General features: G+C 40.0%; 1 protein-coding gene across 2 annotated transcripts; it reads right to left on the bottom strand.

The window, feature by feature from the left end:
* Positions 1-3,589: 3,589 nt before the first annotated feature.
* Positions 3,590-10,280, bottom strand: LOC146366243 (adhesion G-protein coupled receptor G2-like). Of its 2 annotated transcripts, none has more exons than XM_084915543.1 (17): positions 10,064-10,280; positions 9,906-9,992; positions 9,705-9,773; positions 9,425-9,601; positions 9,285-9,320; positions 9,116-9,187; positions 8,846-8,978; positions 8,595-8,751; positions 8,363-8,497; positions 8,156-8,266; positions 8,015-8,069; positions 7,742-7,839; positions 7,547-7,668; positions 7,199-7,464; positions 7,019-7,109; positions 6,653-6,933; positions 3,590-6,571 (listed from the first exon to the last, which is right to left on the bottom strand). In XM_084915543.1, exons 1-17 carry the CDS (start codon positions 10,152-10,154, stop codon positions 6,453-6,455), a joined length of 2,100 nt encoding a protein of 699 aa, XP_084771669.1. In that variant the 5' UTR covers positions 10,155-10,280; the 3' UTR covers positions 3,590-6,452. The 2 variants fall into 2 exon arrangements, with proteins under 2 accessions (XP_084771669.1, XP_084771671.1); XM_084915545.1 differs by having other exon boundaries at positions 9,906-9,983.
* Between the last annotated feature and the right edge of the window lie 10,724 nt (positions 10,281-21,004).

The following is a 21,004-nucleotide window of genomic DNA, read 5'->3' as shown; positions in this document are numbered from 1 at the left end:
AGAGGAATGGTTTATTTGAAGAGTTTCAGTCAGGTTTCAGAGCTCATCACAGCACAGAAACAGCTTTAGTGAAGGTTACAAATGATCTTCTTATGGCCTCTGACAGTGGACTCATCTCTGTGCTTGTCCTGCTAGACCTCAGTGCAGCGTTCGATACTGTTGACCATAATATCCTATTAGAGCAATTAGAACATGCTGTAGGTATTACAGGTACTGCACTGCAGTGGTTTGTATCATATCTATCTAATAGACTCCAATTTGTGCATGTAAATGGAGAGTCCTCTTCACACACTGAGGTTAATTATGGAGTTCCACAGGGTTCAGTGCTAGGACCAATTCTGTTTACATTATACATGCTTCCCTTAGGCAGCATCATTAGAAGACATAGCATACATTTTCACTGCTATGCAGATGACACCCAGCTCTATCTGTCCATGAAGCCAGATAACACACACCAATTAGTTAAACTGCAGGAATGTCTTAAAGACATAAAGACCTGGATGGCCGCTAACTTTCTGCTTCTTAATTCAGATAAAACTGAGGTTATTGTACTCGGCCCTGAAAATCTTAGAAATATGGTATCTAACCAGATTCATACTCTGGATGGCATTACCTTGGCCTCCAGTAACGCTGTGAGGAACCTTGGAGTCATTTTTGACCAGGACATGTCCTTCAACGCACATATTAAACAAATATGTAAGACTGCTTTCTTCCATTTGCGCAACATCTCTAAAATTAGAAATATCCTGTCTCAGAGTGACGCTGAAAAACTAGTTCATGCATTTATTACTTCCAGGCTGGACTACTGTAATTCATTATTATCAGGATGTCCAAAAAACTCACTGAAAAGCCTTCAGCTAATCCAAAATGCTGCAGCAAGAGTACTGACAGGGACTAGAAAGAGAGAGCATATTTCTCCTGTTTTGGCTTCCCTTCATTGGCTTCCTGTTAAGTCCAGAATTGAATTCAAAATCCTGCTCCTCACATACAAGGTCTTAAATAATCAGGCCCCATCTTATCTTAATGACCTTGTAGTACCATATCACCCTATTAGAGCACTTCGCTCTCGCTCTGCAGGCCTACTTGTTGTTCCTAGAGTATTTAAAAGTAGAATGGGAGGCAGAGCCTTCAGTTTTCAGGCCCCTCTTCTGTGGAACCAGCTTCCAGTTTGGATTCGGGAGACAGAAACTATCTCTACTTTTAAGATTAGGCTTAAAACTTTCCTTTTTGCTAAAGCATATAGTTAGGGCTGGACCAGGTGACCCTGAATCCTCCCTTAGTTATGTTGCAATAGACGTAGGCTGCCGGGGGATTCCCATGATGCATTGAGTTTTTCCTTTCCAGTCACCTTTCTCACTCACTATGTATTAATAGACCTCTCTGCATTGAATCATATCTGTTATTAACCTCTGTCTCTCTTCCACAGCATGTCTTTTATCCTGTCTTCCTTCTCTCACCCCAACCGGTCGCAGCAGATGGCCGCCCCTCCCTGAGCCTGGTTCTGCCGGAGGTTTCTTCCTGTTAAAAGGGAGTTTTTCCTTCCCACTGTCGCCAAAGTGCTTGCTCATAGGGGGTCATATGATTGTTGGGTTTTTCTCTGTATCTATGAAGCGCCTTGAGGCGACTTTTGTTGTGATTTGGCGCTATATAAATAAAATTGAATTGAATTGAATTGAATAGCTACAGATGTGGCTCTTTCAAACACCTGGGCCGGTAAAAAAGCTATAATAGTCTGAACTGAGCCAACTACTGTATGGCCTGAAATGACAATTTCATGGTCAATGGGGTTAGAGACACCTAGTGTTATGACTGGTAAAGTACCATTCTTAAATTTAACCAAAGTGTGAAAAAACTGGCCACTGAGGGTTTAAGTCTGGTTCAAATATCATGATCATGTCTTGTTTAAATGTCCTGCTGCTATACAACCCTCAACCTGTATCTGGCTTTGTTTAGGTACAATAATATAGTCTTTCTTTGTCATCACTTTGTACTCATCAACCGCACTAACAGCCTGTATAACAGCTTTCATCTTATACCTTTTGAGGCTAGGGAATGCTTTTCTCACTGTGCTGTACAGTTTAGCTTGGTCAGTCTTATTCACAACGTATTCAATAACATTTTATCCTGTAATACGGCATGTCAGCTGAAAACCGTTCATTACCAACATGGGAAAGGTCATTTTCTCAGTTTGTTCAGTCCTGTGAACAAGTTGGAAGGTTGTCTCAACTCACCCAAAATATGGCATGTTCGTCCCATTTGTTGTGGTCAGGGTGAGTTTAGATGTGTACATAATATCAGCTACATCTGATGACATTAACTTGGCTCTTGAGGCAGTCGCACTTTCTCCCTCTCCTTCTCCCTTATCTTTCCTGCTTGGGTTCTCATGTCCTTTGTATAGTCTCACTTATTCTCTAACCCTAAGAGAGTCTCCCAGACTTGTGCTCTAAAAACAACAACAGAAGAATTATGGATTTGATCAACTGGTCCCTTAACCGAATTGACACCCTCCTGGGCTTGGGAGAGCCCGACTGTCCTGCGGAGACGTTTGCTGCCAGATACTCGATGGTCAGTTGCGTCATGTGTCTGGCAACACTCTCGATGGAGGACATTGAACGACATCTAACATCATTTTGCATGTACAGGTTGTCAAGAATTTGTGTGTGCGTAAAAAAGATTTGTATGTGTAAAAAAGATTTGTATGTGTAAAAAAGATTTGTGTGTGCGTAAAAAAGATTTGTATGTGTAAAAAGAATTTGTGTGTGTGTAAAAAAGATTTGTATGTGTAAAAAAGATTTGTGTGTGCGTAAAAAAGATTTGTGTGTGGACTTAGCCCAAAAAACCCCTGCAAGTTACAAGTACGAATTTTGACCCTATTTTTCTTCCTTTCATCTGATTGGTCAATGTCATGTCAATCACAAATGTAACAATCCAATCAGAGAACAGATGGGTTTGGCTGTCGGAGGGGCGCTTTTTTGAACTGCAGGTCCTTGAAGGGTGATACAGTTTGAAGCTGGAGGATCTCTATATAAATATCCGATAGCAGCTAGGTCCCCTAACTTTCAGCAGCTGTTGAAAGGATAAAGTTGTGCTATATCAGTGGTTAGAAATACCATTATTACTTTAGGATTAGTTTAACACAAAGTCAGGGCTGACCCAGGACCATTGCTGTGAGTCACAGTGCGCAGCATAAAAGTCCTTTCACATCGGACGCAGGATGTGCTGCTAATGCTAACTGCTAACTAAAAGCAAAGGATCCAGAATTTGTTGCGCTGGCTGCTGGGCTCTGTGGGTTTTTGCAGCAGCTCTACCTGCACTAGATGCACCTGCTCCTTGTCTTTTCTATCTCTGACTTTATGTCCTCTACAAGAGTTTCTGTTTTTTTGCTGGTTCTTCAAATGTTCAATAAAAACATCTATGCTAATTCATAACGAAGAAAGCTTTGTAATGAAGACTGTCATTTCCAAAACACTGCCCGCCCCCACCCCGCGGTCCGCAGCGCTGTTGAAAAAGCTATTTTATAAATAAATACTAATGAATGACTTGACAAAAAAATACACAACATGCAAAGGAGTCAAATTACACTGAACATATTTAACTCTTTATTGTCATTGCACAGTTGTACTTTGTATAAGGGTACAACAAAATTGCAGCACTGTCCCACAGTGTTACTAAAATAAAGCAGGCAAATCACAATAAATAAGTAACATATATACAGAATAAAAAATATGTAGTGCAGTGAAAAAAAAGGATATAATCCTATCCACATATATGCCAGTAAAATATGCTAAATTTTAGAGAATAGTTTCAACGTCTGAATAACCTCAGGGATCTTAACACTATAAGTAGTGTTGAGCTCATTTCTTGTTTGCCAGTTGAGCTTCCACCACTGTGGCTACTGGTCTGTTTAGGCTCAGAGTAATTATCTGCAGGCACGCAGCAGACTAACTGGTGAGTTCAGCCCTGAAACTGTGTAGGATATGAGGGACGAGCCTTCCCTTCGCCTTGCTTTTACAATCTTCTGCTCTTTTATCAAGTTGACTAGCACTTCAGTTTAAAAAGGTTCATATTTAATTTATTTAACATTTAAACCCTGAAATCCACTGTATGACTGCTTTAAGAGCTCTGTGATACAACCTTAATCAATGACTTACAAAACCAATATTTTATTAACAATAGAACACAGAAAATATAGTAAATGTTTAAACTGAGACATTTTATGGTTTCATGACAAATTTTTCCTTTTAAATTTAATGGCAGGAAAATGAAAAGCTGGAAAAGTAAGTGGTACTAAAACAGCTGGAGAACTAATTAGGTTAACTGGCAACATGTCAGTAACATGAGTAGGTATCAAAGGGGTATCTTAAAACATCAGCAGAGGCTCACCGGTGTGAAAAAAATGTCTACAAATTGTGGGACAATTTCAAAATAATGCTCCTCACCATAAATTTAATGCATAGTGTATCATAAGGGATATTTGGATTTTGGAGATTTTGATACATTATCAGTGTGACACCCCCCCCCCAAAAAAAAGTAATAATAACAAAACAATTACACAGCAATTACAAAAAATGCAGAAAATGTGACACAAATGAAAACTCATACATGCAAATTGACATATATGTAAAATTCATTTGCCAGGTTCAGTGATTGGTCAGAAGGTTCCTTTGTAAGTGCGCATGCGCCATTAGCGTGCTGCCTGCTGTAACCCTAATTTCCTTCGGGATTAATAAAGTATTCTGATTCTGATTCTGATTCTGATAACTCTATTTTCAAATCATTTTCTTGGAATTATTTCATGGTTCATGCTTTACCTAATTATATATTTAATATGTGCTAATATCATTAAAAGACTTGGAGAATCTGAAAATACCAATGTAAAAATGTGTCACTGTAATCTTTGGGCGCTCAGGGAGCACTGCATTTAAATAGACATGACACTGCACTGGCTCTAAAAATCATTGTAAATAGACTGATTTTTATATAGTGCTTTTCTACTGTCCTGGAGCACTCAAAGTGCTTTATACAAAATACCACAATCACCCAATCATGCAAGCACTGTTTTCTATGCTTTTAACTGCTTTCTAACTACAATACACATTCCTACAAGCAACTTGGGATTAGTATCTTGCCCATATTTGACATACACATCATATGAATGCTGTGTCTTCCACACTGAGAGGAAAGGGGCCATCCAGCTTCTAATCAATACTCAGTAACATTTCTGACAATTGGAATTATTACTTATGGAATTGGCAGCTTTTAAATGTAATGTAAAAGGAAAAGCGCTATCAATGCTGAGAGGTATATACAAGTTTTAGATCAACATATTCTCCCATGCAAACAAAGGCTACGTCCACACATACCCGGGTATTTTTGAAAAGGCAGATTTTTCTATGCGTTTGCACCTTTCGTCCACACGTAAACGGCGTTTTTGGTCACTGAAATTTTTTGATATTTTTGAAAACCGTTTTTGCATTTACGTGTGGACGAGAAAAACGGAGAAAACGCAGAAAACGCAGAGTCAAAGGTGTGCGCCTTTTTTGACGTCACACTATGCGCCACGTTATCGTTTCGGTGAAATTAATTTCTACAATACTATTACTGTTAATTGTACTCTCCGCAGTGTTTAAATGCTTACATATACACACACAGTTACTGTCCCTCCACACATACGACTTGGTTCTGCTTCTATGCCCCATCCTTGTTTACTATTTCCCACTGAGGCTTCTAGACTTCTGATTGGCCAACATTTCTACACGGTTAGGAATATATCGGCACCTGTTGCTTTGGCATGTTCCCAGCAGCGTTTTCCTTCATTTCTGCGTTTCCATGTGGACGGGATTATTTTTTAAAACGAAAACGGAAAATCTCCGTTTTCAAAAATACCCGTGTACGTGTGGACGTAGCCAAAGTCTTGTTCAAGGAGTTGCTTGTATATTTCAGTGCTAAACTGCAAGCTCCATCCTAAGAACATTTGACACACCATGAAATGATAACTAAACATTTTTGTTTAAAGGAAGTCAGCATGCTACACAGAGGTGTTACTGCTATCAAATTGAAAATGTCCTTATGTCTTTGACATGTTTCACTTTCCCACTTTAACATTTTACACTTTAACATCCTGACATGTTTACGATTGTGGTTGCGTACTCTGACTGAATCACAGCCTTCTATGAATGATTTGGAGTGAGTAAGACAAGTTTTCTGTTAAAATATAAAAGCATAGGAACAAACATAGAGTCGTGCTCTGAAATGACTTCCAGAGTCTCAATCTCTAGTCCACATGAGTATTTGTGTCAAAGAAGGTAATTAGTGCTTTCATGTCAGAAAAGCCATTCAGCAGAGAGCACATGGGAGGAATGACAAAGTTGTTTCTACACAGAGCAACCTGCTGGAACTATATGAAATAAAATGCTGCCCTCTTGTCTCAAAACATGATAAAACAGCAAGCCTTATCCATGAGGAGACGTTACAGCTGTGTTTGATGTAGCTGTGCTGCTACTTTGTGTGTGGATTTTGCCGTCTCCAATAATCTTGCTGGATTTATAATAGTAGATGAACAGGAAGAAACCTATAAAAATAAAGAAGAAGGTTAAGAACTTTTAATCCAATAAAGAATGAAGTCAGCTCACTGTGACAGTTTTAGATTTACCTTGAAAGGAGTTGAGGATGGTAAAGATGTAGTAGGAAGCGATGAGCAAAGGTCCGTAGCTGAAAAAAGCAAAAGCCCAGGTGATGCCAAGAAGGAGGAACAGGGCCAGAATGGTGGAAGTGTTGCTCTTAATGGAACTCTTGTCTTGGGCTTTTCCTGCTTTTGGCATTAGAACGATCTGCCTTACAGTTACAATGAATACACTCAGAGTGAAGACGAACACTACAGCATAATAACCAATGTTGACCCCCTGGTGGACACCAGCATCAGAGATCCAGCACCTGAAAATTGGGAGTACAACGTGATCCTCTGATGAAGATGTTTGTGTTTTATCCAAGAAATCTATTATCAGATTTACAGACTTACATTGTTGCTGCTTTCCCCTCATTTGTATTAATATTAATAGAATTATATTTCTGGGAGGCAAGAAGAGCGATCACCACCACAGCCGGTATGACTAAAGAGAAGATTAGGAATATAAATTCTCCTGTGATTATTATTCATAATATGAGAGCATAAGTATCATTTTTGGCTCAGGTCTCTTACCCCATCCTGTGATGCAAATCTTCAGCATGTAATGTTTCACTTCAGTGCAGATTCGACGTAGACTGAGGTACAAGTGTAAAGCCTGCATGAAGAACCAGGTAAAAGTGGCCAACATCCCGTAGTGCAGAACTGCTGCTATTGCCACACATGCACCTTTGATACCCAGATTTGAAATGCTCTCATTGGTCAAGAAGGACAAGTTCAGGATCAACATGGCGACAAAGAGGTTCATCAGAATCTTTGTTGCTTCGCTTGCTTTCCCCTTTCTGTGGAGCAAATTAGTGTGCGTAAGAAAAAGGACATTACTGAGGTAAAAATCCGAACTCCAAACTGCCTCGGATCTCTTACCTGACGAGAACGTGCATGAAGAGACCGACGATCAAGAAAAAGAGCGACAGTCCACAACCGATTGAAGTGACGTAGGTCAGAGAATTAACATCAGAAGCGCTAATGTTTGCAGGTGGAGGTGACTAGGTTCAAATAGTTATGTGTCAGTATGTGCTGTAAAAAAATCATTTCTTATTTCCTATACAGCTGTCTTACCATGAGTATGGCAAAAAAGGTTAGATGTGTGCACTGGCAGGTGATGCTGTTATTGGTCTCCACTGTTTGACAGCCATCTGTGATCCAGAGTGATTTCCCTGTTGGACAGCAGCAATACAAAGAAGTAACTGTTAAAGACAGACTTTATCACAGTAATCAGTGTGTGTGCAAAATGTGACTGAACACTTCAAAGGTCTCTGATTCCTGTGGTTTTCATATTAAAATAAGATATATATATATATAGAGAGAGAGATCTATTTGGGGGGTTTTTACCGTTTGCATCTGTGCTGTTTCCATCCCAAGACATGCAAGAAGCATTCGCTCCTTTCTTTATCAAAATAGAAAATGAAAATCAGAATAAGTTTTCCTCTGAACTTAAAATGATCATTATTTCTGTTATGACATCACACTTACCTTGTCCACATTACTGTACTGAATCTCGATGGGTTGTGAAAGGTTTTGTATTTTTGCCCCCATTTCTATTCCCACTATCTCACTGTTTAAATAGTATTTACTGCTGTCATCCTGTTAACATTAAAAGATTGTTTGTAGTTCAGGCTTGGTCATTATGTTTATACATTTTATAAAGAACATGAGTAATCAGTTCAGCTGTACTATTACCGCATGCATTTCTGGAAAGAGCAGAGTCCCAAGAAATGAGCCATTTCTTTCCACCGCCATTTTGCTGGCCTCTTTAGGAATTTTCATTAAACTAAATGGGCCCGTCAAAGAATAGCTGTTTTCTTCTTCAACAGACTTTTAAAAATATTAGTAAAACAAAAAAATAACAAAAGAAGAACAAAATAATATTATTAATTGAAGGTCATAAAATTGTGTCGCACAAACACCTTACATTTACTCCAGAGTTTTTTGTGAAGACAAAGTTCATGTTGGTTTGGTTTTCCTGGGGCAGTTTGGCAATCAGTCCTGTAATGTTGCCCATTTTCACTACTGCTGTGCTGGCGTTACCCAGGTCTTTAAACAAGGATGATAGAACATTCATGACATCTCTGTAACACAGACACACCGTTAATGTTTTAGAGCAGATTTCAAAAGCGTGTATTTATTTGCTGTTATTGTGCTGTAGAAAACTGAGATATTTACTTTGCTTTGTCTGGGCTGGTAGGAATTTCCTTCAGGGTATAATTAATCTCTTTGTCTAGACTTTTCAAGACTGGTTTCTTACATAACACACATGTTTTAATGTCAAAGATAACGTAGTGTGTTTCTGTTACATCTGCAAAGCACAGGCACATACAAACATTCATGGAAAAAAGCAGGAATTAAATTTCCAACCCCGTGCTCTCTTATTATCACAGTACTAACTAAAATGTTGTTTTTTTTAATGATCCTGTTAAATAAACAACATAATACCTTTGCAAGCCACTCTGGTATTGGTTCCATTATCTAAACAATTGTCAGCATTTACTCTAATGCTTTTGGAACCTTCAACACATAAAAGTATGAAATTAGAACTTGTGCACTGTCACTGCTGTCACGTTGTTTCATGTAGAAATTAAGAGGAAAAGGTTTGTGAATTTACTTTCATTCAAGCAGCGGTCGATGTTATAAAGAAAACCTGCAACAAAATAAGAAGTGCGTCAGATCACTGGTTGGAAACCTTTTCAAATAAACTGAAAATTATGACCATTGTGTGCAAAGTCTCATGTCTTAGAGGCTTACCAGGGCTGCTTTTGCTGTAGACCTGTGATGGCATACACGAATAATCATACTGTGGCTTCTCCATCACCACAATATCTTGCTTAGATAAAATCTCTTCAGTTGCAATTAGGATGTATTTGCCTGGTCCTTCTCCTTTTACTTTAAGGCTACAGGTGAAATTGTTTTTGCTACAACAAGCTAAGACAAATACAGAAACAATCAAACACTTTTAGCAAATACCCAAGACAACTTTTTTCACCAACAGTCCGAAATATAAAAAACAAAAATTAGATAACTGTACCTGCAAGGCTATTGTTTGGCTGGATGTTGAAACAGAGTTTAGGTCCGTTGACCTCTCGGTAGATAGTTTCTAAAATATAACAATTATTTATTATATGTATTCTTATTTATTTAATAATCCTTTCTAAAAACACAGGGTACTATTGTTTTCTTTGAACCTTTCAAAGACGATTATTTTTTCCTTCATTATTTTTGAACTTACGTGATGGAAAATATTGTTGAGTTAGTGTTTCATTACTGATAAAGAGGGTATTCTTGGGTGTGCAGTCTCTATTTGGACCTGTGAAAACTGACAACATGAAAAATCTGACTATGAATTGATATTTAGAAATCTTTTAAGCTACATTTTGTTGAACTTACCACCCTCACTTATGTGGTTGCTGAGGAATATCCCATAAAACAGAAGCTTCGCAGCAAGCGTCCGGCGATGATTTACATCCATTGGTAACATTATCCTAAAGAGAAAAGGGAATCTTCAAATGAATCTTAGCTTATCACAGCCTGAGAATTAAAGTACGTTCCGGCTTCTATTTCCCAAATGAGAATACGTTCTGCATTGTCGAATTTCACAGCAACTCACGTCCAGCTTACAGACATCACATGTTACTGACAAATATACCTTTCATATCTGCTTCCCTGCTTTGACTTGCAAATAAACTGGGTCCATGTCTCAAAGTTTATGTTTCCACAGCTGGCAGAATGGCACCTATTGTCATGGGCTGGAACAAAATGTACACTGTAGGCGTGAACACAGATGCTCCTGTAATGTTATCCTGTATTTTGTCCCCAATAACTTGTTTATTCATATATTTTAAAAAAGGAATAAAGTGTGTGTGTGTGTGTGTGTGTGTGTGTGTGTGTGTGTGTGTGTGTGTGTGTGTGTGTGTGTGTGTGTGTGTGCGTGTGTGACTATATGCATTGAATTGAGGTTCAATGAGAAATAGATGGTTATAATTGTGATAGTGCCTCGGGGATGCATACTAAAACCTTTACTTTATATCCGCTCCTCATGGGCTTGACATGGTAATTTGTGGTTTATAATAATTTCTTCAATACATACATCTTTAATGACTACGAAACAAGAATTGGGTGCTCAAGTTTGAATTTATTTTGTATTTTCTACAGTGTTCTTAAGTTCAAAAGCATCACCTATACTCCTCCACAAGGCTACATCTACACTAGCCCAGATAAATTTGAAAACTGCACCTTTATTGGCTGCTATTTCAAAGCACATTGTGCGCTGTCGGTCCTGTGTGCTGCACAACAACATTCAATATTTAGTATTTACTGCTGTTTACACTTAGCTAGATTAATGCGATGGTGTTGTGTTTAGTATGGGTTTTCTTTGTTTTTTTTGCTTGTTTTCTCTTCTTTTTCTCTCAACAGGTGATCCAGGAGATATTTTTCTCTTCTTTCTCTTTTTAAGTGCCCTTTCTCGCTGTCCCTCTTCCCTTCTGTTTTTCTTTTCCTTCATCTTTCTTTCTCCCTTTCTTATCCCCCAGTTATGTCTGTCCCGTCTGTAACAACTGAAAATAAAATAAAATAAATGATAACAACAAAGGTCGATCAAATGGACCAGTACGGCAAGGCCGTGATGATCCATTTGTCAAAGTAAATCCATTGGGTATCCTTGTTGGTTTTCAGACAACAATTCTGACGGCTAATGAACCAACTGGGACAGGCAAAAAAAAGAAAAAAAAAAAGAAAGTCATGTATGCTGTACCATCATTCCACTTTAGAAAAAGAACAGTTCAAAGAAACCATTAATATCCCACAATTACCATGACATCCATGCCCATTCTGACCACAAATGCAGTTTGTGTCAAAGATGGGGCTATAAGTGGGCACCGATTTAGCTTAGAGGCGACAGGCGACCAGGCGACAGGCCATGTGCCGTGTGGGCAGAAAGCAGCAGTAGCCCCCTGCTGTGTTTCTTCCCCTCTCTCGCTTTCCTATCTTCACTATCGGTATCCAACAGAGGCAAAATGCTAAAAAAAAAAAGAAGGTTTTGCTACATGAAATACCTAATAACGTTCCAGTCATTTTCCTTTACAGTTGCACTGAACATAGATAACAATAACTGTGTAATCTTTTTTAATTTTGACACCTTAAGGCATAACTAAAAAGCTCAAAGCAACCTTTTGGCTTACATAATGCAGAATGCAAAACCTGACTATTTATTCCCTATCACAAAGCCATGCTTGTGTCCTGAAGGTTGCATGATGCAAGGGAAATAAACAAATTCCTTTTGCAGCCCGCCAAGCAATGAAAGCAAATAGTACGAAGGTTACCCAGTTAGATTTGCATTTCTGTTCTGATACGAACTGAAAGGCTTGACCTAACAAACAGCAGTACATTTGTGTTGACGTGCAAAACATCATGACATTTCTAAAACCTCATCTAAAAGATTTTCATAAATTCCAATGAATGGCTATAAAGGTATTAGTAACTACTGTTTTTATACAGTATTTTCTGAATACTGTATTGTACTGCAAATGTGCAAAAAATCTCTCTAACAGTATAAATATATAAAATAAGTTATTCTAATAAACAAACTACTATAAATATGTTAGTTAATCTGCCCGTCTGTCATCCAGTAGGAGCCTGAGCTGTACCACTCGGAGAAGGCAAATAAACAGATATGAAAATGTTTTGCTTGTGTTTTCTTTTTAGCACAGTGGAAATCTTTAATGTCATCATCCAAACAGATCCGCTGGCTAAATATGCCGTTGAAGGCATATATTATCATATTTCATGTAGGACTCTCTCGCTTGGAAACTTGTTTATCAAGAAGGTTACCAACTGACTTTTCTAATCCAAAAATATTATAATTACAAGACAGATTCCCCAAATAATTGAATAGATTTAAACATCTTCTGTGGTAGCAACTTGTGTATTGACATTTGATTGTTTTTATTTAAATGTCAGTAAACAAGTTCCACCAAGTCAGTCCGTCTGGTGGGTGCTACATGGAAACCTGCTGTCAAGATTCAAACGTCTTGATATGATATTCTCTCAAACAATATTAACCATATTCACAGTGCCAAAAAGTTGATTCTGTTCATCTGGACGTCGCGTTTTCAGTGGGGGAAAGGTTTTTCACTAATCCAAGCAACAACAGGACCAGTATCAGCAGTATGTTTGCTCTGGAACTGTGTCTTCATTTCGCATATTTCACACACAAGGGTCAGTATTACAGGCAGGAACATGGGTGTGCCATGGGTTCCCCGGTTTCACCCAATGTGGCAACTTGCACATGGAAGAAGGGGAAAAGAGGGCTCTATTATCCTGTGCTGGAACACCACCAAGTCATTGGTTCAGATATGTGGATAAAAACTGGGTGAAAATGAAATCTCAGATGCACCAAAATTCACTGATCACATTAACTCGGTGGACTGCCGGGTCGCAGGGGCAGCAGACTAAGCAGAGAAGCCCAGACCTCCCTCCCCCCAGCCACCTCCTCCAGCTTATCCGGGGGAACACCAATGGATGGATTAACTCGGTGGACCACACATCAAGTTCACTAGGGAGGATATGAAAAATGACACGTTAGCCTTCTTAGATTGAGGGATTTGCACAAATCTGAATAGTTGATTCTGTTCATCTGGACGTAGCGTTTTCAGTGGGGAAAGGTTTAAGGGACATAAAAGTTGATGTGTACCGTAAACCAACGCATATGGATCAGTATTTAAGGTTTGACTCTCATCCTCCACTGGAGCACATACTAGGTGTCATCAGGACGCTACAACACAGAGCGAACACCATCCCCACAGACAGAGCAGCTAGGGAAGAAGAAGAACATCATGCCAAGAAGGCCCTGAGTAAATGTGGTCATCCCAGCTGCACATTTGTCAAAGCTGGGAGGGCACCTAAAGAAAGCTACACGCGATCCGGGAGAGAAGTACAACTGCTGCCTAAGCGAAATCCATTAGTGATCCCTTATGTGTCCGGATTAGAACAGCTGAGATGCATTTTCTCGAAACACAGCACCTCTTTAGCTTTCAAACCCCAGAACACATTGCGCCTAAAAACTTGTCCACCCCAAGGGTCCCCCAACACAAACAGAGTAATGTAGTGTAGCACTGTGCCAGGAGGATTGCCACCAATACATTGGAGAAACCAAACAACTGGCTAAGCGGATGGCGCAACACAGAAGAGCTACCTCGTCAGGCCAGGACTCCGCAGTCTATTTACACCAGTGGACACTCTTTCAGTGATGATGATGTACACCCTGGACAGGGAGGAACGCTGGTTTGAGCGGGAAGTCAGAGAGGCCATTTATGAGAAAAGGGAACGACCATCTCTGAATCGAGTAGGGGGCCTAAAGGTACATTTTTCACCATCTGTGACTGCTGCAATTCCCCAACTCTTTGACTGTTACTCACGGTCATTGATTAATTATCATTGATCAATGCTTTGATCAGTGTTTGTTGATCAAAGGTCATGACAATTTGCATATTAATGATCAGGAAACTGACCTTACAGCCTATTCGTCAGTGATATTAGCTTCAGTCATTATGCAAATGTACTGTTTATAAAGTCCGGGAAACCTGCAGTGAGCTGAAACTGGATTAGTGATGAAATTTTTCTCCCATTGAAAACGCTGAAAACGTCCAGATGAACAGAATCAACTTTTTGGCATTTCCTTACCTGAATTACTGAGCATGCATCAAGACATATTCAGATTGGATGTTGGATGTACATCTACATGGTATCACTGGGAATTTTTAACAAAACTGTGTTGCATTTTTTGTTTTATGGACATTTTTGTCTGCATTTTCTCCTTCAAGGCCACTTTACATTAACAACCAGGACTGAATGTGAACTTAAGAACTATAACGTGCGCTGATGCTGCCCTCTGGTGAACATTTGAGAGAAAGCATGTCATACAATTAGGTCCACAAGTTTTTAGACAAAGATGCAATCATTATAAATTTGTTTCTATGTTGCATTTGAATGAATCACCTAATAAACTCACCTAATTTTAAATATAATGATTGTTTTTATTAACTCAGATGAAAATCTTTGCTGCCGATGACTTCCTACAGTCTAGAGCCCATCTCCAAATGCAACCTGCCTAGTTCAACCGAATTATCCTTTATTTCAGAAGGGTTAGTTTTTGTGATAGTTTTTCATGTAAACCTCATAATTACAATACAATATATTTATTGGGTTCACCTAACAAGTACTGTGTTGGACCCTCTCATACCTTCAAAACTGTCTTAATCCTTTATGGCAGAGATTCAACAAGGTGCGAGATCCTGGTCCTTATCACATAGCTGTTGCAGATTTGGCAGCTGTACATCCATAAGGTACGCTGTTGGATTGAGAACTCGTTACTGGAGGCTGTTTGAGTAAAGTTAACTCATTTTCATGTTCAAGAAACCAGTTTGAGACGATTTGAGTTTTGTGACTTGGGTTGTTGTCCTGAAAGAAGAGGCTTTTCGAAGACCCTTACACTGTTGTCATAAAGAGATCGACAAGGTCAAGAACAGTATTCAGGTAGGCTGTGCATCTTGTGTATCACAGCCAGCATCTAAATAATAAGGGAAATCCCATTCAAAAACATGAAAGACCTAGCCAAACAGCACTCTAGATAAACTCCACTGCAACTCACCACACACTGATGGATGACAGAGCCTTTAGAGAAACATCTCGAGCTCCTCTGTGGTTGTTAACGGTCTGATAATGTAATTACAGCCAGCCTGTGAGGATCCTAAGCAAATTAGCGCCCCACCAGCAGCACTAAACACATTTTAAACCCGGTCACAGCTCTGAATAGGCCTGGTTGGATTCATTGATGGAGTTTTTATTGACAGCTTGGAGTCAACTCAAGTTATTGAACCATGTGGTCAGTCTGGTGATGTCATTGTTATGCTCATTGAGTGCTCAATGGCCATTAGTTGACCTGTTAGTGCTGCACAATGTGGACCAGGTGAGAAAACAAACGTCCCTTTGAAAAGGAACAATTTTATGATTGAAGCTTATTGTGTAGATTAGGCACCTAATGACGGTGGTAGTTAGTATGTTACAGTATTGCCTTTAGTTCTGCCACTGTTCATCAATAAATAAATAGGTGTTGCCTGGTGAGAAGTCAAAGATAATTAGGGGCTTTTCTTTACTTTCTCTTCACAGCATTGTTGTTGTTTTCAGGACAGGTTTTCCTGGTGGATTTTCACACTGCAGGGTAGAAACAAGGGCTCAGTGCCGTATGGCAGATGAATATTTGATGGCCCTTAATGGAGCCTTTGCCTTCATGGCATAGCTGCACTGTTCCCTCCGCTTACACTCCGCTCCACTGTAGTGGAGCCGTGTGGCCGGCATCCATTTTGGAAAGCTTCCCTGGTGGATTTGGTTGCCTGACTTGGTGCACACAACAGCTGCAGAGATTTCATCATACTGGTTGGTTTGCTAACTATGAAAATCATAAAGCAGACAACTGGCAGCGATGCTGATGCTCCGTAGGATACAGAGTATAAAATGTCCACATCCGTGCACGCAGCACCTCCTCACACGCAGCTGTTACCCTTTGTGCTGCACTGCGTCTATGAGCTCGTCAGTACCAAAGTCAGCAGATCACCTGTCATGTGCGACACAGCGATAGCCTCATGTTACACATCATCCCATATACATCAAGATACGTGTCAATATTTATGCCCTCTGGGTATAAAACATTGTCGGCATCAATCCCGTTTGAGGAGATTAAGATCTTAACTTTGGAGAAATATGACCCCGCTTGTCATTCCAATTAGAAAAGTGACAGTGAGCCAGAGCAGCTATGCATTTGCCTGGTGACCTCATCCTCTATACAGCACAATCCATAACTATCTGACAGAAGAGCTACTCCCACTAATGTTTCACTATTGGCTTGGTGGCATGAGGGGATCAAAGTGTTTGAGAGTCTTAAGAGTTATAGATAGAGGGTGTGAGGGAAAGGAGAAGCTGACTTGGCCTTGTGTTGGAATGCAGAAGTTCAGATGTTGTGTGTGCATGCTTTAGGCACCTGTTTGTGTTGTTTTTGCATGTTTGAGCCATGCATACGCACGTATAAACGAACACGAACAACCATAGGTACCGTTCACATTATCAGTCAGTTATTTCTGCTCAGTAAGTGAGCAGCTTTGGGTGGGTGGAAGGTACAAAGGGTTCAAACAGTGCACTTTCTCTTTTGATAAATTGCAAAAGGCGCATTCACAGACATAAGCAGCAGTGACCACAAATCAAAGCTAATCCTTTTGTGGTGTCTTTAAATGTAGAGTGCAGCATCAGTGAGTCTTGATTCATCTTACTGGCTGTCTGCCACCACTCACAGCTTTAACCGATGTGGCGGAGCGCTGAGCACTCTGATCGCTTTACAGCCTCAGTCTAAAACCTTATCAGCTTGCAATTAAAATATTTCACAGTGCAGACGTAATTCAGTTTTAATGCAGTTTGGCTGGCTGCAGCTGAAGCTCCACTCTTGTTTCCTTTTTGCACAATAAGTATCATGTAAAAGAATGTGAAAGCAAAATATCGAGTAAATATAATGAATTGCAGACATACTAAATAGAGCAAGAAAAGCAGGCGGCTGAATTTCTCCCATTAATTTTTCATCACTTCTCTTTTACAAGGTCACCAGTGGCGGTGCTCGGCCTCCCTGGACCTCCAACAGCCAACAAAATAAACAAAAACACGGTCGGATGAATACTGCAAATATCAGATGGGAAACATCTTTGTGGTTTACAGGCATGTTTGCTAATTCATGATTACCTCGGGTCTGTGTCGGGACTTTTCCAATTTAAGAGTTTCACTGCTTTTGGTTGCCGTGCCAACTATGACAACAGGAACCAAAATGTTGTTTTTTTAAATAGAAGAGATAAACACAGTGATGGCTGCAGACCAATTGTGAATGACATTCTTTTCATGAAGTGCATCAGATATCATACTGTGCTTGCACTTGCGATCAGATTCATTCATCATCCTCCAGATTTCTAACCGTACTATGACATCACCGGTCTGCAGTCTATTACTGAGGCAATTCGCCATGACATCAACGTCTGCGGCCAGTGTCTCTCTTGTTCCCATGACCCAATAACTTACCTCTTCTGGTATATCAGCGACCCCAGTACAGTAACCTTATCCTGGACCTCATGCTTGAAACTGAAGCAGTCTAATCAGAGGGGGGTAAGAAGGACCAGTGAGGAGTGAAAAGAAGCGCAGACTAAACTAGGGTGGAGGTGGGGAGGTGATGTCCAGCTAATCTGCTTTCAGGTGTGGAGCGAGGAGGCCACATTGAGGTGTGAAGGGCCCGGGAGGGTGCCAGGGGCACCAAAATGACAAATTCTTGTGTCACAATAGAGATGTAAACGAGGAGATGAGTCTCGCAAGAGTGTGAAAAAAGCAGGGAATGAAAGGAAAGGAATGCAGTGGTTCAGTTGATGACCTGGTGATGACGGATCATTGGGTGGTCTGGTGCAATCGGCAGGGAGGTGAGAAAGGGCTAAGATATTGGGTGAGGTAAATGACTATTTATTTACATTTTTGAAAGGGTCATTAGGTCAACTGTTTATTTGTTCCTTTAAATATCACCCTGCACAGCATGTTAATATATTTATAAGAAAAAGACATATCAAAAGTGCACTTAACCACCTTTATTCTGTCTCATTGACAGAATTGTCTGAAGGATATATAAAGAAAGGAATGATCTCATTTTGAGAAACGCCCATGGATCCACTTTCATCAAGAATTAATAGTTTCATTACCCAAGGGCAGAGTAATGTGCGGCCGATATTTCTAGGCAGTTCAATTGAAATAAAGAATAGGTCCTTTGTGGTACGCAGATTCTTTACAAACCCTCTATTCTGAGTACTTTGTGGTTTGTTTCCATCTTTAAAATAGGCGATGCTTTTCCATGTTGTTCTGTTAATAGTAGTAATTCTGACTGCGAAGTGCCACCGCTACCAGGAAGGAGACAACATGACATCATTGTCTTTGTGCTCAGGTACTGGGTTGGTGACTGTCTGCTCTGTCTGAAACGCCGGCGGCGGCTTGATTTGTCTGTCTGCCCTGTGTTTGCCAGGATTCCCTGCCTGGCACAGAGCCAGTGGGACAGAAAGGAGGGCTGGTAGCGATCAAGAAGGACGGTTAAACAAATAGCTTTTAAACAAATAGTTTCACATTTTGGGGGAATAAAATATGGTGTCTTGTTAAATGTTAAAGCAGAAAATCAATGCATTTCTTAGACTGCAAGAAGTTTGCTTTGCATGAAGACTTAAATCGAGGGCTTACCTGGTTATACACATCTATAAATAATCTAAATAAAAACATTGAAGCACTTCAGACTGCACGGCAAAATTGTGAAGATTCTTTTGTCTTTAGAGAGGACTACATGTTAACACAAAGCAGTAAGTCTCACACAGCTGATAACACACCTAAGACTGTGCACTGTTTGAAGACTCTTTGTGCAAGTTATGGTCATCAAAACATCCAAAGTCATTTATGAGACATCACATTTTTATGCTTTTCTTTGTTTGCGGGCATGTTTTCTGGATGTGTGGCTGCTGCGAAGGCTGTTAAAAAAGCTAGTTTTTTGTTTGAATGTAACAGAGATGATGATGGAAAGGACCCACATACTCTCACCACTCATCCTCTCAAGATTGCTGTAAACCAGGTTCCCCTGGCTACTGTCCTTTTGCAAGGAAGAAAAAGAGAGATCCCAGATGGACCTAAAAGAGGTCCCTTTGTTAAGAACCACATATTCAACCCTGGACACTCCCTCAACTGCAGGTGGCCAGAAGCTCCCCGCTGAGAGCCGGAGAATCCCAGAGTCAGCACATTAGCCTCTGAAAAGGAGAAGATTGGGGATTCAGTGACAGCTGGAGTGAGAAGCCCTAGCATGCCCGGAAAGCCACCTGATAACTGCTGTAAGGATTTAAGTTAGTTTTAGCGTCTAACACTTCCTCAGATATGTTGTAGTGCATTAGTTACACTGTAACTTTTTTTTGCTCTGTTATTTGTCAAAGATTGTAAAACTTTACATTAATACATTCTCAGACTTTGGGGAATGAAGAGGCTACTTTCATTGACCAGCTGGGTAGAAACAGTCACAACCTTGCTCACACAACCTGTGCTATAACAGAGGTGGGAGGTAAGGTTTGAGGTGTGAGCAGAGTGAAAACTTCACGGTTTAGTAGGTCTGGACTGAGAAATCAATAAAACTGCTTTCATGTGAACTTCACGGTGAAGAACAATCCAGACAGGTTCATTAGTGAATTATACTTGATTCTTTTTCCCCCCACTACAGCAGGGAGGAGACAGCAAGCAGCTGCCTAGGGGCAAAATGAAAGACAAAAAGTTTTTACTTAATGCATGCTATATAGTAGATTTCTTTTCCATATGGGAATGCTAACATAAAATATGTATGTTGATCCATATGTTGATTCTTTTCCTATGAATATTTAAAATTGCAGCTACGTTGAGGGTTACACTGCTCTGTTTTGCATTGTGTAATAAAGCCGCAGGGCTCTTAAATGCAGTGCCAACATCTCTTTTTCTTATCAGAGACATGCTGATCAATAAATCATATCACCTGACAAGCCGCATCAAACAATGTGAATTTCAAAGTCAGGTGGGATAAAGCCAAACCCCCCTAAAAAAAACTTTGTTGGCTATCACAATCAAAACATGAAAGAACAAAGCCACTCTACAGGGAAAAATATTGATCGAGAGCCACGGTGAAGTGTGGAGAGGATCTACGCACCCACAGTTAGGCTGGACAGATGCTGGGGTTACAGGAAGGTGAAGGTTATAAGTTCAAACTGCTGGCAGCTGAGGAATAATGTTGTCCAGAGGTTGCAGAAGGGTTACTTCTTTTGTTGCTGTGCGAATATTGTTTGAAAGCAATCAGGATTTCACGTTTAAACCACACCGACTGCATGCGATGAAATCTTTGTGTCTGTTAAGTGACTTAAAAGTTATTTTGAAAGGATTTAAATGCCTTGAGGATGTTATTTATAGACAATGGATTCTGTTTGATTTCCATTATCTAAATTCTCTTCCACTTGAAAGGGGACCCTTCCCCTCCATTAATAATTGACATTTTATTACTTATCCTCCACATCGTGGCAGGCGTGCGCTTTGATGTAAGCCATATTCTTTTATCAGCACTGTGTAACGTATTGATTGCCAGGCAGATAGGAGTGCTATCAAAGGGATTCCTCATGGGGCAGTCAACGCTGGGTCGCCTCATACTCCTGGAATTTGGTAAAGCATGGGTCTCTCTCACTTTTCCATCTCTTTGGATCCTCTTGCTTCTTCTTTGGT

Source organism: Perissodus microlepis, chromosome 19 (assembly GCF_051167445.1).
Source record: "Perissodus microlepis isolate ML-2025 ecotype Zambia chromosome 19, ASM5116744v1, whole genome shotgun sequence".
NCBI lineage: Eukaryota > Metazoa > Chordata > Actinopteri > Cichliformes > Cichlidae > Perissodus > Perissodus microlepis.
Note: the sequence above shows the minus strand (reverse complement) of the source record. Positions and strands in the feature narration are given on the sequence as shown.

What these genes read in the sequence shown, in the direction of transcription:
- LOC146366243 (XM_084915543.1), bottom strand. Translation starts at nt 10,154, where the DNA reads ATGTTACCAATGGATGTAAATCATCGCCGGACGCTTGCTGCGAAGCTT. An exon ending in AGTACAGTAATGTGGACAAG is followed by an intron (nt 8,070 to 8,155) that starts GTAAGTGTGATG and finishes ATTTTGATAAAG; the next exon opens with AAAGGAGCGAATGCTTCTTG. An exon ending in CATCCTCAACTCCTTTCAAG is followed by an intron (nt 6,572 to 6,652) that starts GTAAATCTAAAA and finishes TTATTTTTATAG; the next exon opens with GTTTCTTCCTGTTCATCTAC.